This window comes from Varroa destructor, unplaced genomic scaffold (genome assembly GCF_002443255.2).
Source record: "Varroa destructor unplaced genomic scaffold, Vdes_3.0 BEIS01000005.1, whole genome shotgun sequence".
NCBI classification, from domain to species: domain Eukaryota; kingdom Metazoa; phylum Arthropoda; class Arachnida; order Mesostigmata; family Varroidae; genus Varroa; species Varroa destructor.
This window is the reverse complement of record NW_019211458.1, coordinates 14,596,353-14,615,811: the sequence shown is the minus strand read 5'-3', so window position 1 is coordinate 14,615,811 and position 19,459 is coordinate 14,596,353. Positions and strand designations below refer to the sequence as shown.

At 39.9% G+C, this 19,459-nt stretch overlaps 1 protein-coding gene across 2 annotated transcripts; it reads right to left on the bottom strand.

Moving 5' to 3' along the window:
• Positions 1–661: 661 nt before the first annotated feature.
• LOC111251677 (uncharacterized) lies at positions 662–12,364 on the bottom strand. Of its 2 annotated transcripts, none has more exons than XM_022808505.2 (13): positions 11,727–12,364; positions 10,126–10,290; positions 9,400–9,634; positions 9,102–9,167; positions 8,311–8,557; positions 7,379–7,785; positions 6,757–7,020; positions 5,874–6,210; positions 5,433–5,789; positions 4,725–4,972; positions 4,213–4,461; positions 3,609–4,108; positions 662–2,373 (listed from the first exon to the last, which is right to left on the bottom strand). In XM_022808505.2, exons 1-13 carry the CDS (start codon positions 11,843–11,845, stop codon positions 2,241–2,243), a joined length of 3,327 nt encoding a protein of 1,108 aa, XP_022664240.1. In that variant the 5' UTR covers positions 11,846–12,364; the 3' UTR covers positions 662–2,240. The 2 variants fall into 2 exon arrangements, with proteins under 2 accessions (XP_022664240.1, XP_022664241.1); XM_022808506.2 differs by having other exon boundaries at positions 9,126–9,167.
• Between the last annotated feature and the right edge of the window lie 7,095 nt (positions 12,365–19,459).

Below are 19,459 nucleotides of genomic sequence, written 5' to 3'. Positions count from 1 at the left end.
ATAAATAGTTAGGTGTAACAGGAAATTGCATTTTCATTATGTCTGTCAACTGCGACTGTATGGCGCAAACTAATCACAGAGAACTATAATAGTGTTGAAGAGAACATAAAGAAAATATATATTATTTTCTTAACAAGAAATTATATAGAGAAGGGATGGCGGGCTTTGGTAGCACAATATTGGTAAATTAAATTTAACATAGTTTGGTCAATGGGAGACAGTGATAAGAAAAACTACAACTAGCTATTGAAGTGTCATGGAAGACACCAGCAAAATGTTAGGTTTGCCACATGATGAAATCACGTTCGAAAACCGAGAGTCAATGCGGCCGAGGCAAAATGTAAAGATTAATTTTCAATACAAGTAAAAGAGATATCAGACATAAATGGAATTTCTTTATCCTGTTACAATCGCTTAAATTTTGCAAAAAAATATACAACGGAAAATACTGTAACGTTGCCACCCGGGAGAGATTGTCAGTTGTCTTAATGAACCACCTTGTCAGAGCTGGACAGTTGAATTCAAATTTTGCTAAGCTTCAAATCTTCGTTGCACTTTAAATAATTCGGCATTTACGTTGGAAACTAATCTGATTCGAATGCACCCCTTCGTGTTTCCTTAAATCTATAATTAGGTAACCCAATAATTGTTACACAGAAAATTCGGGAAATTATACACATTATTTATTTACAGGATAATGTTCAATAATTAATTAAAACAATCAGTTACCTACATGGTTCATGTATAATTAGCCAATTAGGCTGAACTAATATCTTCGTTACGCTTACTACTTATCAGCTACTTATTGTCTATACTATTATTCAACGAGCAGCAGATCAATTATTACATAATATTAACACACCCTCTACCATCGGAACATAAATCTAAATACACAGCAATACTGAACAGAGACAGTAGCAATAAATAGAACGTCGTCAATTGAATCACCATCAGCGTCATGCCGGTAAAGTATCTTACCGTTTACGCGAAAGGAAGGGTTTCTAAAGGAGGTCCTTGGATCTCCAAATTATAGTAATATCATTGTTAGGTTACATTATCTATATTGCATGTTCCATTCCACTTGCCTTTTGCCCTGCTACATCGGATCTACCCACTCATTCAAATGTCCAGAGATTTATTACTGGTTAGTAGCATAATAATGCATTTATATATACCTTTCTTTTCCTTTATATATATATATATATATATATATATATATATATATATATAGCGGAGCTCAAGTGAACCCAATACGAAGAGAGATAACTCGCCCGTCAAAGTAGGTCAGCCGGACACAACAACAGCCGCCGCGCCAGATGTAGATAAACGCACCGACGGTTCGGTCGTTAACTCGTTGATGTTTCACTGAGCGATCGGACGTCCATGTGCGTCGACTCAACCCCACGACTAGCAAAAAATCTCGTTATCTGCATATACAGTTATGTACATGTGTATATCTAGATAACATGCAAGTGCACACTGCCTTCTTTTTCTGCCTCCTTAAGAAATATACACAGCTATGATTCTCAATGTCGTGCTCATCAAAGGTTGAAGGCTTCAGCAAGGTTTAATTACTTACTATTAGTAATACATACCAAGAGCTTGGCTGAAGCTTTGGAAATGTTATAGACTTTGTCAATTTCATTTGTGTTTACATATTTTCTTTTGCTGTGTTATGTTATGTTATTGTAGCTTTTTTTGGAATTCGGATTGCGGTGACAAAACGTTCAAACGGACGAGTATCTATAGTTACTTTTTAATGAGTTATTACGTATTGAACGTGTTTCCCCACGAAATTACATTGTCGAGATCATTTTTCATTATATAACTATGTATCGAATTTTTTTTACCTGCGAAATGGACTCACTTTGCACAGCTCATTTTGAATAGGCGCTAGAATAGCCCTGTTGAAGCACTGAGTTCCTTCGCAACAGATCGGTCGTAAGACTACTTTACTTCCATATAAATAACTCATGTACTGATACCATTCCATTAAATTTGTTATAATCAGCCAAGCATGATCTATAAAAATATCCGATAACATGAGTCTCACGACTCGACTAAAGGTCACGTTAATAAGAGGGATTCAGAACAGAGCACGATAGGTAAATATTACGTCGTAGCAGCTTCAGTACTGAGATGTTGATAGACCTGTCAAAGTCATACATCGGAATGACCTTTGCAGACTCTGCTGTTGACGACATCCCGCTGTATGTAATTCCCTTTGAATCTCTGATTGATCATTTCCGGTGTTTTTTATGCGGCTTGTTCCTAAGTTTCGTGCAGCGTGTGCAGAACCATTCCTCCTCGGCGGATGGTGGGACACTGATACCTACACATTCCCAATGATACCAATCGTCACATTGGTCACATCTGCAACGCCAAAATAGCAAAAAACAGTTTAGCTGTTTAGATTTATAGAACATGATAACTATCTCTCTGATTCCAACTAGAAGGTTTATAAGATAGGTTCAAATGCCACAATACCGAAATATTATTAAACGTTTAAGACACTCTTAGTAGTTTATTTTGCACGATTACATATACATTACATTAAAGAATTGCAGAACTTTACTTTCTATGACCGCAGATGTGTTGCAAGGATCTATGCTGGGCCTTCTGCTACTAAAAAGTATAATGGAATTTTACGCCTATCCGACCTTCTGTTGAAAATTGATTTGACCACCTACACGGACGATCTGGCAGTGACAGTACTTGTGCAAACAGCCGCGGAGCTCTAAGATTGAGTAAATCATGCACTGGCGGCAATAGCAGATTGAACGGAGAAGGACCAATAATGAAAACTAGGTTCTCCTGAATAAAAGGCGGTGCTTCTTACAAGCAGCAGAAACTGTGAAAGAATCGTACTCAAGGTTGAACTGTAGCTGATTCATGGCTAGGACACAGCCAGGGATCCCAGAATTCAAATAGATTAAACTCTTAGAGAAATCACCCATATAATAACCACATCTAAAAGCGTTAAGGTCACCGCTGCCTCCACCGCAACCCCAGAAAAAAATTATCCCCTGAAACCTCTACAGAAGCTGGGGAGAAATATCGTTCCACTTAATGCCAGTACTCATAGGGTTTCTTTTTTTAGTGATTTACATAGAATAGGGAGATTCCCTCGATCATATGTGTTCTGTGCTCACAAGCAAAAGAGGACAGTGCATTTCACACACTGGATGAGTGCAGGCACTGGAAAATGTTAAACGTGTTAAAGAGGCAACATATCGGCGTTCATTAATGATCCTGTAGGTTTTTTAGGGTATATGTGCAGCTTCATGGAACGTTGAAAAAGGGCGACCGACTTGCCAAATAAATCATAAAGATAGAAAATAAATAACTGTGCAAGGCCTGCAATGCTAACTAGTGAAGATCCGGGCTGATACCAGTGAGTTTTTCAATGCTGAATTATTACGCATCCACGGAAGTTGCATTAATGTAAAAAACATCGAAAAGCATAGCACTAGAGTTCTCTGAACCTATACATAGAGTATCTGGCATTTAGACTCTGCTGATCATATCTATTACTGGCGATATTGCTAATCGGTAGTTGAAAAACTACAGTATCGTGTCTATCCCATAGCAACTATAATATCACTGACCCGATCATGGGGCTTCCATCGTCTGGTTTTGCGCACGCTGGACAAATCCAGATTTTATTACCATCGGCGTCTAGAATTGTGCCTACAGTGACCACTTCAACCTGGGCTTCTTGGTTTGGTCCTTTCTCTTTTTCTTTATTAGCCTTTTGTTCCTTTTTGCTTTCTTTTTTGCTTGGCGTATAGTCCTTTTCTTGGTCCTTGTCCTTTTTGCCTCTCGTCGGTCTCTCTTCTCTCGGAGGTACTTCCTCCTTTAGCGCTGCCTTGGACAGTTTTGGTGGCTTCTCTTCCTTCACTTTAACCTTAACCTTCTCAACTACTGGCGGTGGTGGCGGCGACTCGATCTTTTCAATGGCAACGACGCTGGCGGTTGTCGCCGCTGCTTTTTTCTTCTTGCTTTCTTTCACAGGTTTTTCTTTCTTTTTGTCTTTCTTTGACGACGATGGCGCCGGAATCGGCGTTATCGTAATCTCAGGAAGATTTGGCGGCAAAGGTGAGGTCAACTGGAATAATTAGTCACGTATATTATTATCGTTATTACTTTTGTTATCATTATCGCTAACTACTTGTCTTGCTATTACATTCCATAATAGTTATTATAACAAACCTTTGGAGGTGTTTGTTTTTCTTTCTTTGGAGATCGATGCTGCTGCTGCGGCTGTTGTTGTGATTTCGATTCATTCTTGGGCGGCTGCTCTTTGGGCGTTTTGGGCTCTTTGGGCTCCTTAAGTTCCTTGATTTTAGTGGTCTTCGGTTTCGCTGGCGGACTTTTGATTTTTTCCACAACAATAGGTAACGAGGTTTCGCTGTCCGATCCGACTTCAGTGACCATCTTCCGAAGCAGTGAATTTTTCCCCTAGAAACGTATCACGAGTGAAGAGAGAAGTGAATAACTATTTTGCTTATAAATATTAGACATAATACATTTTACAAGGCTGATCTTCTATACCGCACAAGATATACAATTTTCTACGTACCCCACGTACGTTGCGTTGCAGACGTAAAGCAGCAATGGTTTCTAAATTCCATTGAGCCAACAGCGGCACTACATGGATACGCATGCAAGCACGTTATGAGTTAAAACGTCGAGATGGATTATAACGATACGACAGTACCAACCTTGCCTTTTGGCGGCGTCTTGTTGTTGCCCGTTGTCGCCCCCGATTTTTTAGGAGGTACTATAGCCGGTGCAGCGACCAACGGTGTAGGTTCAAACAGCGGCTCGCTTAGAGAAGCAGCCGAACTCAGCAACTTGAGCGTGAGCTTGGGGACTTCTTTTTTTTTACCTCCGGTCTTCTTCTCCTTCTTTTCCTTACGTTTTTCTTTTCGCTTCTTTTTATCTGGGTCAATCTCCAGAGGCGGTAATCCTGTCAAAAAGAGCAAATAAAGAACGTAAACCAGACCAACCGACAATTTTGTGCACGCACAATTTGAAAAAGACTTGTCGCAGGATTGCCTAAACATTTTTAGATTTTTGAGTCACTAGAATTAATATGACCCAATAATCTACCCCAATAATCTGTATATATTTGACGCAAAATTAAATAACATATCAGTAAATTTATGTCTCAGAAATGACATTTATGTAATTGGCTCAACCGCTTAGAAATAGCCGACACTTCAAATTGTTGCAATTGTCAACAATGGCAATTGTTGCTAGCAAAAAATGAACTACTATAATGAAGTTCATATGCGTTTAGAACAAATTTTAATCTACTCGTTATAACAAAAACGCGGTACTCTCTGATTATTACCTATAAAAAGTGAAATAGAAACTCCAAAACTTGCTGTATATGTGAAGAGCCAAATTATCGAAAGTTCACTTACCTTTACGTTCGGCGAGTGTTTTCACGGTAAGTGTTGGTGTCGGTAATGGTAGCGTTGGGGTTGGCGGTGGTGCAGCGTTTAGAGGTGTCAGCGGGACGGGGGTAATTGTGACCGAGGGCGTCAAAAGTCGTGAATTGGAGTCGTCTACCCCACCCATGGGCTCCGATTCCATTCGCAACGGCATTTGGCGAGCTAATTCTTCAAGAGGTGATACCTTCTTCTTTTTTAATAGACGTTTCTCACTATCGGGAGAATTGAAATCTTGAAGGTCGTCACCAGTATCCTTCTGTATTTCTGTAGGCACAAATACATTGTCACCGGAACTGGTCGGTGGAAGGTCTGGTGTTTTTGGATGATCTACAAACGAAACGAAAGGAGTGTTAGTCCATTACCTATCTTTGGCTACTCGTCTACATAATTATCATAGTAGGTGATACTCGCCTATTACTTCAATATCATCGTCGGAATGTGGCGAAGGATCTCGACGCAATTCGGGTTCGCTGTCGCTTAAGAAGACATCCTTTACCACGAGCTTCTTTCGACCCCTCTCATCTGCCAGTGAACGATCGTTAACATTCCGTCGGGCTTCTGCTATCACCGTTGAAATAGCATCATCGATACTCAGCAGAAGCTCCTTTTTGGTGGAAGGGGGTTCTTTAACAACTTTCGCAGCTTCTTTAGTATCGGGAGAATTCTTAATTTTTAGCTCTCGGCGTCCTTTTTTGTTCTTTATTTTTAAAAGACGTTCCTTCTTCTCTAAACGTTCGGCTTTGGTTACCTGTGAAATAAAGATATAGGGATTACAATTTCAAACGTTCGCTAACTAATAGCAGTCCGTTGAGACAATTGAAGTGATTCGTTTTTCGTCCTAAAAGCCGAAAGAGGGATTACTTTAATAATGGCTATTTGTTGTCAATGAGAGAGAAACACGATATCAAAATAATTAAAATAATCAAAAGATCTTGATTGAGCCGTAACTCTCGATTTTTCTTTCGTTTACTAATAATACTTCATTTTCGAATGATACATCTTATGTAGTTTATGTTTTACTTATATTGTTTTCATAACATTCTTATGATGAATTCCTTTTTATTTGGATTATTCTTATTGAATTTAACCAATCCTAACATATTATTCTAACATATTATATTATTATAGTCTCTTCCTATATTTTTGGGAACTCCATAAAAGACATTTTTTGGTAGAAATTATATTGTGCTTTGGTGTCTTACAACAATTAGAGCTTGCATACATTGTATGCGGCCTACCTGTCTATCTCCCATCATGAAAATATATCGAAAAAATCTTGGAACGACAGGCGTACCTTAAGTTTCACTGGTGGCTGTGGAACTTGTGTAGTAGTTACGAGGTCGTCGTTAACTTTCAACTTCACTGGGCTCTGGCTATCGTTGTCAGAATGAATGTCATTGTTTGTGCAAGCGTCTACCTTTTTCTTGCGGCTAGAGTCAGCCTCGTCAGCATCAAGCTTTACGGAATCAGGTCGTGGTAATTTCGTGGTTATCATGGGGAGACGACGTTTGGTCCCATCTCCCTTCGAAGGCGATGACAGTCGAGCTACCTTAGCAGGCTAAAATTAAATAGAGATATTTAACATTTAGATGGCAAAAAATAAAAGCTTTTTCAAAAATGTGGATATTTTCAAATATATAATTTCAAAAGTTTAAAGTGCTCAAGCAATCAGCACCCTTAGTACATACATTTTACTCTTCGAATAAACGGACTAAAAATATCTCAATTTATTTAGCGGTTTAGAGCTGGAAATTAAATTAGATTATCTATTCCCTTTGCCCATCTTTATTTACCAAACATTATTTTATGTTTTCTCTTTTAACTCGAAATTCACTCGAATATTGTCTTCAGTAAAGGGAATCTATTACGACGACGACATTAATTACATCCGGATTTATTCGATAATATTCAAATACCTTTGGCGGGCGTCCTCCGGTCGGGTTTTTTCGCTTTTTGCCTTTTTTCGTTTTTAGAAGAAGTAGTTTCGCGGCTTTGTCTTTGCTCTCTTTTACCTTGGCCAGCTTGGATAGCTTCCCCATTTTAACTTTTTCCTTATCCTTCGACTTATCTTTATCTTTTGTCTTTTTCTCTTTGATAGTACCCGCTTGCTTGTCGAGTTTGATGGAAGTGATCAGCGATCCCGATGTATTGACTTTATCACTGTCCTTATTATTATTATCATTATTACTGTTATCAGTATTATTATTATTATTATTATTATTATTGTTAACAATATTACTGTTGGTGTTACTATTGTTAGTGTTCGAAACAATCTTCTCATCGAAGAATTTGTCTGCCTTCGCCTCAGCTGCCGTCTTGCCTCCTGTTGAAGAAACAATTCATACAAATCATATAAAGGGTTCTTATTTTTCTTTGTTTTTCAAATTACTTAGAAAAAAGAAAAAAAATATATATATTTACGTAAGCTGTGCTAATGAATAACCCACAAACAGTTTCATAATATAACAATATATTTTTGTTACTGCTTTCTAAATAAATGTACCGAAAGGCATCGTGCTACGTGATATTTTTTTCTCAGGCTTGTCCAAATCTTCAACATACGCAGCTTTCAACGGCAACACAACATAGAACGTAGATTCAACTCATTTTTTTATGGCAGAAGAGCGATACGTATAGACAATGGTACCGTTAGGGTTGTACCAATTAGCCTACCTTAAGGCCTTGTTTCAGTGTATCTATAATAAATTACCGTAGTAGAAATAAACAAGCATGAACATGCTAAAATCCAAAAATGCAAAGATACCTATTTGACGTTTTAGTGTAATTATATATGTATTGTTCAAATAAGACAAAAACAAAGCTCGTAAGTATAATTTTTTTAATGTACCTCGTTTTCGTTTCTTGCCGGCGGCTTTGGCGCTGCCCGCTGCTGCTCCTGTGGTCTGCTTCAACGGGTCGGGGCTCGGTTCGTCGTCTGAGCTGTTTTCGTGTTCCGAACTACGGGGGTCGAGTAGCAACTTTGATGGGTGGCATGCGTCGGGGAGACGGCCATCACGAATTGCTGACAAAAATCCTGATGGAGTCATTTGAATGAAGATCACCTCACGCATTGGCGTACCTTCTTCAGCTAAAACCTGGCGCGTAAATAAACGAACATCAACCAATGAGAAACGAAAACTAGCGCTCGGAATAAAAAACCAAAGCAGTACGTCATACTCATTTTATTAGCAAATGTTTTGTCTTGTAGTAGATTTCTTTTTGATGAAAGATCATGAAGCTAAGCGAACAGCAATTATGCCGAATGTTTACCTCATTTTTAACACATGTAAGTGATTATCAAATTATGGGTTTTAACCTTTATAGACATATTTACTATGAAGATACAAAGTGAATACGATTCATAGGTAATCACTCTAGCATTTATTTCTTTTTTTTTTTTTCTTAAAAGAGTGTGAACATGTTTTTATTGCACTTCTCGCATGTGTATCTGAAACAACTAGTAAAATATGAATCAAGAAGATTAATAAATAGGTTAATGTCATTATTCATGTTTTTCTTTGTTGCCATTAGAACTTTTAGTGGAGCTTAACAACACTATCTTAGTTTAAAGGCAGTTTTGCTAATAATTGCAATTTCAGGGCAATGTCATTGCCACGTTCTAGTCGTTTTCAAACTAACCTTGACCTTTTTGCTGCTACTGACCTTCACTGAACCATCTTCAGGCCGTTTCGTACCGTTTTCCACCTGAAAATGTCTCCTCTAAATGTTATATCCTAATTAAAGACCAAAGTCGATCCTACATGAATTTGTATCGTGGAACCGGCGCAAAATAGGGTGACGTAAGAAGCAGATAATCCGAATAATCGTACAGCGGATATCGCAATTTAATACGGCTATTATATTACGTACTCTGTAAATAGTAATGGCATATATAAGTATTGGCGTGTTGAAGATATACAGGTTCGATGATGGGTACCTGTGGAGAGGTTGGAGCTACTTGAGGCTGATGTTCGGGAGTTTCATATTCAATAGCTGGAACTGCTGCAGTTAATTGGCCGTTAGGCCCGGTTCCATTTGATGGCGCAGCAGAAGTCAGTTCGGATTCGGGCCGTGTGGCTGGAAAATAGCTTGGTATCCATTCTGGCCGTTGTGGATCCTCAATTTTTGGAAAACACAGCTGCGCGGGCTGTTGAACCGGAAACCGTGGAAGTCTACTCCCCATACAAAGGAATAATCACACGTAGGAAAGATGTGGCAATCATTAAACCAAACAATGGACAAGAACCGAGGTACAATTTGTCTTGTGCATATTACGTTTGAAAAGGTTGGCTCTATCGTAACTTTAAAAAGCCTAATGTTAGCGGCCCCAGAAGTAACAACTCTGAAAGATAAAATGTATTTTGTTAATATGGTATCTAGTACTCTGGATGAGCCTTAAGAGATTAATTACAACTTACTACACATTCATGTTACTCGTTGTCAACTAGTATAGCTGCACCTCAAAATCAAAACACAATGAAGAGTCACGCTTATTTCAAGGCAGTAAATGTATGACCACATACAATAGAGAGCCCTTATAAAATAAAATTGTAAAGAAGTTGTAGTTATGTTGAAAAAGGCCCAATTTTCTTTATAGAAGCAAGGTAAGCTTATTTCCAGTACGTATGTATCATGCGTACTAGAAGTAAGCTGTCCTACTCACTTTGATGGAAAAGGTAACGAATCGACGTTGAGAAGATAGTCGAGCAAATCGCTTTCCGTAATACCAAAATCACTGAAGGCAAGGAACACATCCTCGGTGTTGGTTTCAGTTCGACCCGCTCCATTAGTGAATGCATGCGCACACTTTCCCAGCTCAATTAAATACCTGCCAATTAAGAACCCATAAAAATAAAGAAACCACTCCACTGATATCATCAGTCAACTCTATTGTGTCGAACAAAAAAATTAGCTTAAATTAATAATCACTTTCGCCTCGCATACTGAAAAATATGCATTTATGCCGAATAAGCTTGATAGCCTGCGGTATTGATCTTGCAACAATTGGCAAACAGTACATATAACGCATTTCTATAACAGCTAAAGAGATGAAAAGGAGGGGGCTTTTGGACCAGAAAATTTTTCTTTTTGTTGTATATATCATGCGGAAAAGGTTTCTCCCGGTTTAACTAGTCGTTGTCGTTATTATAAATAATCCTTTGCAAAAACACCTGATATTACTACTTCAGTTACTGTTATCTAAAGCCACTGAACCGGTTAGCACTGTAAAAGCTGTTAACCCTTTCGGAAATGCAACACTAGATAAATTATGATATTCAATAGAATGACATTATGCAATTGCGAAGTCAAAGCACGCTGCTATAACTTTTCACGATACAACTTATATTCCAAGTTTCATCAAACGATAATCGACAGTTCGTTAACTGAAAACTAACTTAGTATTTATTTTATTACTTTGTGACCATATAATATTTTGAACCTCCGACAGAAATTGGTTATGTGCTTTATTTAAATATGTACTTTAAGTACATACTTTTTACAATAGTAGCTCTTAATAGTGAGAGAAGTTTCTAGAATTTTTCTGCTTTCTTTTTGCCTAAAGTCATGTCTCCTTTCAGGCAAAAATCAACGATTCGAAACGTTTTTTTCGTTGTTACTTGTTATATCACGATACTGTGTGCATGGCGCCCAGCATAATCAAATTACATATATGATAAACTAGTTGATATATATACAGTAATAACACATACACACCTATATAGTATGCCAAGAATAATAGATTGTAAAGCGGCTAGCTTTTGCCGGTCTCTACTAACTCTCCATAGGCAAACAGTCCACGAATAGACAATGTCAATAGACAACAAAAGTGGTATACGACAGCAAGCGATTAGCAAATAGATATCAAAGCACCATCGAAGAGAACAAATTGTGTGGACGGTTGTAAAGCAATGCAATAAACAATAATGGGCAAGGAGGGGTGGCGCCTATTTGCCTAGCTTTGTCCTGCCCTGGCCTTAATTAGTAGTTTTTCGTTTTATTAGACTCCGAAAATGCATCGTTCAACATGCGCCACACCGTATCGGACAAGGTTTTCGTCAAATCAGACGATGAAGGACGCAACCCGCGAAAATTCCTCTGTTTCTTTTGTATCTTCAGTTGACATAGCTTGTGCGCTTTTTCTTCTCTGCCTGCTCTCCCTTCGATCCAGCCTCTTTCCCTTTTTTTTTTCTAAATAGAAGACTCTATAAGTATGGAATACCCATACATGTTAATATGTATATTTATATGTATGTAGGGACGAACCGCTGCAGGATGTCGACGAGAATGCTGAGCGAAGATTGTTGAATATTATTCCAGCCGACGTTGAGACAGATGTGGCCGACAACTTTGCCTAGGAGCGCCGTTGAAAATTCGCGACTCATATTTGCCAGCGTCCTAATCCTAGCTAGTTTTACTATTCTTTCCGAATAGCTATCGTTATATCGGGGCGAGTGCAGGCGAATCGTTCGGTTCGCAACGCTCGTTTAGCATATCAGAAGGTTGTTTCAGTATTTACGGCAGTGTGTTGTTGACCAGCCGTTCACCAGAACCGTTGCACGGTGCCAACTGGTTCGTAGTGCACCCGATAACCAGAAGCGGAAACAGCAATAGCGGCCTCAGAAAGCCCGCTCTAACCGGGGGGCGCAGGACCCCGGCCAATATTCACCGCACCGCCTCAGGATTTCGCCACACAGACGCACTGTACACACGAAATATCATTGCTGATTCATTTCAGACGTCAATGTTGATCAAAACACAATTAAATTGAACTACATGTTACTAGTTTTGTACACAATAAACAGAGCAGGTCCACCTCGCCTGCAACTGTAACATTGACGGCCCAGCCAGCAGCAACACTACGTTTCGACCCCAACGACATGTTGTTAGTTTGCTCCAACGAATGAACGCTCTATTTTGCTAAGAACTCATATTATGATGGCGGCGGGCGGTTGAGCCACGCCGGAGAGGGCGATTCATGAGAGGGGCACATTGCAGCCCTTTCTCGAAAAACTGATATTTGTGTCAGCACTGTACTAATCGACAGCCCGTTCTCTGACCGAACTTCGAAGGAACGTTGGAGTACCGAAAGTGTTATTTCGGTATTATTAGGCTCCAGAGCTGTCATGATAGAGTTTTGCAGGAAGGATGTGGTAAAATTTGAACATAAAACATTATTCTGTTAAGTAGTACTGAGACACTATCTGTTGCTATCAGCAACACTTGTTTGTACCGAAGCTAATAATAATGATAAGTTTCCAGTGCTCACTCTCGAGCCATTGATTCACCTCCTATTCCCATGGCATATACAATTAAAGGCAATGGAATGGTAGGCAAATGATGATCGAAAATCGTGAAGATACAAATTATGTATAATTCGAAATAATTCCACTATGTTGTAAGATTGTTAGTTGTTTCATTATATAGTTAAATCTAATCTATATAGCTGTTTTTTTTTTTCGATATGTGGGTGTCCAAGAGTGGCTAACAAAAAAGTAAACAATACCTAAATAAACTGTGTTATACTACCTGATGACACCCGACGTATAATATATACATGTGTCAGCCTACGCAAATGTAAACGGGTCCTTGTGAATATGACTAAGCTATGGAAACTTTTAGAAGCATTTTAAGATTGTTAAAGTAAATTTTTAATTAATAGTTACAATGCAAGTACCTTCATATCCTCTTTAATGAAGTTCTTATCTCAAAATACGGCGTATAGCGTTGCGAAATCGTTGGAAATTTGATTACAGATGCAAACAATTAGAGTGGTAGGAAAAAAGAGCCTGTTGCAAGGTAATAATCGTGATCAGTCAAGATGCCTATATATTGTCTATTTATCTAGCCTCAATAATCCGCAGAACTTTCCATCAAGGTGAATGCCACTCAAGATTTGAAGTTCCACCTGCAAATATTGTTAAGACGGTGTCGAAACGTTTGCGGTATTACATTAGAGTAAAGCCTGTTAAAATAGCTGAGGACAGATAGTGTTCATCATATTTTATAAACGGAAAATGCAATGGATCCTGCATGTACATTTAATATGTTTAGATAGTAGCGAGATAATAACGTTTTTACAGTCTCATAGCAGGCGTTGAGCTGGTGACACTGCCTTTGACATTTCCTTTTCATTTGTAATCTTCAATAGCACTTTATGTAGTTCTTTGAGGAATCCGATAAACGTTGTTCCAAAGGTACGTTTTTATAACCTGGAAACCACAATAATTAAGATTATCCTGGAAACGGATGATACTGGCGAGCACTTTCAACAGCGTCTACCGGACATTGCCATGAATATTGTTATGGACGCTTCGAAAATGTAACGCAGCTTGTCATCAGCAGCTTTTATTTTACCTTAACAATCCGACTGTATACGAGTAGATACATATAGAAATTTTCCGCAGATTATTCTACCATCTTTCTTGGCCCATGGAGATATAAATTTATTTAATACATTGTATGGCAGAGGTTCTTGGGCGGGGCACACATTGAAGTTTACTAGTGAATGTTTTATGTTTGACCGCGGATTTGTGATGGGAAGTGCAACTTTTGTACCTTTCGTGTGCTAGAAGGTCGGGCAGATTCTACTGCGTATCGTTGCAGAGCGTTATTGGAAGCATGCGAAAGTAATCTGAAGGTAGGGAATCTGCTCGTTGATAGAGTGAATTAGTATTAAGATCCGATAATTTCTTTGATGGTAGAGCTGCCGGTGTACCTAATTTTTAGGTTGAGTACGTCAAATGTCAGCATTATAGTATAGGTAACAAATACTGAAATGGACTTAAACCCGTTTTCATGAAAATCATCTAAGTTCCATGTGACTTTTAGGAAAAATTAGCGAAGTATATGTAGACTGTTCGCTCAGACCATTTTAACAGCAATCAAACACCGCACGTAAGCGTTGCTGCACAGACCCCATACTCTAGATGTACGTCTGAAAATGCTGATGTAGCAAACTTTGCCGCTGTAGTTTGGAAGATTATCAAGGGCGGCATAAAGATTCAGGAAATACATTGACTAAACGCCCGTTGAACAGAAACATATTTTAAATCATCAGAATTTTTTTTGCAATTATGAGCTAAGAATATAACTTTGCCGCTATGCTATTGGCTCACTAAAAGCTATAACTTATTTATTTAGTTTTATTGTTTATTTTTGTTTGCTTACCCCAAAACCAACCCCAAAATATAAAGCCAAAGTATATTTCACTTCGTGCTAAGCGGGGCCAAACGTCTTAAGCTCTGCCGTCAACGGCTGTGTCGGAAAGTTCAATATCAACCCGGCTATATCCTAACCTGTATTGCTATATGCTAATCTCAAGTGTCTTGAGCACGGTTAAACATAAAATGGTTAGAAGCAGATTGACATAGATTTCGGCCTATATCGGACTAATTCGTTTATTTTACCACTGTTTATATTTTTCGATTCGGTCACAAATTTCATCCGTTTGAGATGGTATATATATATCCATCAAGCGGCTAGTGTGGCGCCCGAATGGTTCGTCATCACAACGCATAAGCTATTCTTACGTTTCTTTACAATGCGTTATATCGACTGGGAGAACGATCAGTTTTTATGTTGGTCCTTGAGCATTCCCAATTGGCGTATCAGTCCTTCATCGTTCTTATCACCGAAAATCGCATCGGCATAATGGAACACACGGAACTCACAGTTGCTTTCAACGTGACAGCTTCACTTTTGCCCTCCAATGGAAATGTTGTCTTGCGTAAGTAGCTGACGTGTATATATTAACGCGTATTTAGATTTTAATTATTTTCTGACAATGCAATGTCGAGCCACATATAAGTACAGTTAGCTTCTTTCCATATGATAGACGCTTTTTTCTTCGGTCGAACGGCAACGGAATTGGTCTCGTTGAGCGTCTTGGGCGCCGTTTGGCTGGACACCGGAAAACACGTTAAGGCTGTGCTCAAATAATCTGTCGCTGTCAGCGCTCTACGGTCACCATGCCGAAGCGGTAGCGCTTGACGTTATTAGGTGACGGATTTTTACAGAGCAGTTGAGTAGTAGGCAAAATAAGTACGTGGAAATGGGCAGCCAGTAAAATTCGATCCGTCACAAGATAAACCCAGCTTTTAATCGCTACGCAAGACATGATTTAACGTTGCGTCTCTATTTCGCAACGCGACCCAGCAGCACTCGGCGAATGTTTGCTCGTCTGTAGCATAACTATGGTTTCCTGCAATAGGTATATTCTGAGACGAACAATGAACTTTACTTAATTTATATTGTAGAAGATGCTTTTTATGCCAGGTGATTACAGAAACACACAGACTGATGTCACCTCTCGCATTCAGCTAAGAAGGCGTATGCTTTCTATGAGCATCGTTACAAATCAGCTTGGACGGTACTGCCGCTGAAATTTTCCCTAAAGTACAAAATAGCCATGGTTACTATAAACCGTCAAAAAGCATGTATTGTTTAGTAACTTGAAAATCTTCTCTAGATCAACTAACCTAGTTTGCCTTCAAGTTTATACGTCTGAAATGTTACCTGACGAGACCCGGTCGAAATTTATTTCCGTATGGTTCAATCTGCAGAGCACTATATCGATCTACACAACAGAGCTCTTCTGTTTAATGAATCTTGTCCTTTATGATTGGTTTTTCATTCATTCCATTTGGCCTCTTTAGGGCAGATACCATGAACTGCCACGCAATGACGGAAGTACACTTAGCACTTTGTTCTACACACGCATAGAACAAAGGAATTTATATTGTACCTAGTACGTACGCACAAGGTATTTTTTCAGTCGCTCAAATCAGCGATCATTGTTTCCCCTCTGACAGGGGAATTAAGCAGATTCCTCTCCCATAAATAAGGTTTTACTCAATTGTCAACCTATATTGTATATCGATGTTTTGGAAAATATCCTCAGCGCTAAAACCCAACGATATTAATCCAGCTTTTGCTGAATCGCCGTTTCAGGCTTATGGTGATTGCGCAGAATGTTATGGTCCGTTTTGGAAATCATTTTAACATCGCCCGCTGGCTGAATACATGAATGACTATGTCTTTGTAATATTTTAAATATATTAATTCATGTGTTGCAATGAAAGCAGAGCGATACTGTCGAATTTACCCAAGTCGCAAGACACCTCTCAACTGACGTGATAGAGTTTGCGTTTGCCTGCTTTCTAATACTAAACCTGCCACTACTGGCCTATTTGTTGGCTTGTTCTCGATACGTAAAGGTGGATAAGCGAGAAGTATCTCTACAGTATCTTTAGAGAATACCGTTTCAGCTTTTACTTGAAGTGTTCTCCATTACGTTATGGAAAAGGCTTTTTACTCCGGTTAAAAGACGCTCAGTGGTGCTAAAAGTTCTATGCTTTGCAAAGACAGCGGCCTAACGACGTGGTTATTTACTGTGGCCGGGCTTATATAATAAGTTATGCGATGACCTGTTACTTCACCCCTACACACGGAGTTGCTTTAAAACTAGACACAGATAAGATATCTACACGTAATGGAACAAAGACATCAGTCCTTAGTTATAATATGTTGCCTCATGCCTCCCTTCGGCGGCATCGTAACTCTATTCGCGTGATGCATTAGTTGCATTTGTACATATCCAGCCAACGCGTACTGGTTAGGTTTTGCTTCGACGAGTAGGTTACGCTGTTTGCCTTAAGGACACAGTGAGCATTCAAATAACGCTGAGTAGAAGTGGATGGGCTGCCTCTATCATTACTGCAAGAAGACGGGGGAACTGGCGATCAACGAGAGAGACTAGGGACGGGTTCAGTTGGCATTCAGGAGTACAGCAGAGAAGTAACGTAGAAGACAGCGCTTCATATCGTTGGAGTGATGTGCATGCGGTAAAGCCAAGAGAAAAGGGGCCGTTTTACAGTTAAAAGAGTGACGCTATCTGAAGAGCCATTAAGTATGAAAATTCATCATAAAACATATTTTTCGCGCCTGTATGCCTTCGCTCGTCCGGACGCACACTTTGTGTTGCCGCCGCTCTGAGATGAGTACACGAGGTGACCACGAAAGCCTCGTAGGAGAGTGGCCAGGCATCTTTCTATAAAATAATTTGTTTTTGGTGCGCATACAAACCAATTAGAGCCTTGACCTTCTACAACCATACATTTTCTTGGCAACAGAGTCGCCTGTTAAACAGTACCTGCTAAATCGGCAACGTAAGGCTATGGTCTTCACAATAGAATTTCTGTACCTGCTTGCAATGTTCAGCGCAATGTCTTCGAAGAACATCGATACTACCCTTTGCTCTGTATTATACATTTGTTTTTATAGTTAATCACTAAAGGCTCGTTATCCAACACAAAGGTAAAACACAAGTACATAACACAGTACTAACAAATTGTATTCACTGCATATTCTTCTATGCGGCGCGTCTGTACCACTTGTCGCACCGAACGTTAGCTCTCCTGCTTTTCAATGGCCTCATTGAAAGAATTGTGGAAAAAAGAAGACGAAGTAGAGGACGAGTTGTCGGGAAGTGCAAAAGAGAGGACTAAAGTGGGAATTTAAAATGCGATATCCCAGCAGCAGTAGCGGCCGTCTCACCACTTCCATGACTGCTATGACCATGATGGCGATGGCCAGAAGGGCCACCACTAAAACCGACAGCGGCTGCTGCTGCTGCTACTGTTACTGGGGTGGAAACTCGCTCTCTTTCTCGCTGTTTCTCTCCCTCCGCCTATATCGCGTCTCCCCCGTCCCTTTTCTAGTTGTCATGTTGCTCTCTTGTGTCTGGATGGCCACGGCGAAGTGTCCATCCTTTCTGCCCTTGCTACAATTTTATCAGCGTCTGCCCTTACCTCTCTCGCTATTCCTCTTTACCCCTCCCCGTTCTATCGGTCCCGTCTATCTCCTTTCGCCTTGTTCCTGTCGCTTTACTGCACTCGTCCCGCCTGTTTCTTTCGGCGCGGCCACCGTCTCTGGCAATGGCACTGTTCGCTCGATGGTCGCCTCACTCGTATGGTATCATCTATCCAGTTTTCGGACAGTAACACAGTCTCTTCTCTTCACACCTTCCGCCCATCTTCGCCCCTAGTCGACCATCAGATCCAGTGTCGTTCGTTCCCTTTGTCTGCTCTCCCAGAAAATGCTTTCACTCCTTTGCTGCCATATCTTCCTCTTGGATGCCTTTGCTCTTCCATGACGTAGCCCCCATTCTTTGGCCTCCCTGCATGCTGCCCTGTTTCTCCCATGTCCGCCCACTCTCATTTAACTTTCTGCCAGGCCATCTATTCCTGCTCATCTCACGCAGCTTTCCTTCGCACTGCACTACCCACCGGAAGTGGGTTGGCGCAATGGCATCCACCAGCAGAGATCGCCGGCGCTGCCATTTGAAATCGCTACCAGCAGAACTAATGCTTCTGAGGGACCTTATTTCGCTCTTCGAATTTCGTGGTCTCTTGTCGTGGCATTTTATTCCTTTTTATGATCGTCGAATGTGTTGTCGCCCTTTTCATCCGTCAGCGCCCCCTGCACTCCTGTGTCGCGACAAACTGGTGACCAGATTATAGCGGCTTAGCGAAAGCTACGATCAGGTCAATGTTTGCGTCCGATTATCTGTCGGACAAGGCACCTTCGGTGCCCCTTAAGTTGCTTGTTCACTTCTAGAAGGTATAAGTTATGTTTTCGTTTAGCCTAGTATGATTGCAATCTTGCTTATCGCTTGCCCGTACCTGTTGCGTCATGTAATTTTAGCTCGTTTTAGATTCTTTACATTAGGTTAGACGTATTGAAATCTTACCGCATATCGTTTCCTAGCTTTATTTCGCTATAGCGACTACATATTATCTCCTATAGGTGCTATAACCTGTCACGGTGCTAAGGTTATCATTTTGCTGGATGGGGTTCATGGTTACAGTTGAAGCCCGTATTGCATTTTCTGTATAGTAATGCCTTTGCTAGCGAAAGTTAAAAATGGCGAAAATGGTTGCTCGATTAATGATATGACTATTTTCAGATGACTATCTTTGCAAGATTTTGCAACTCAT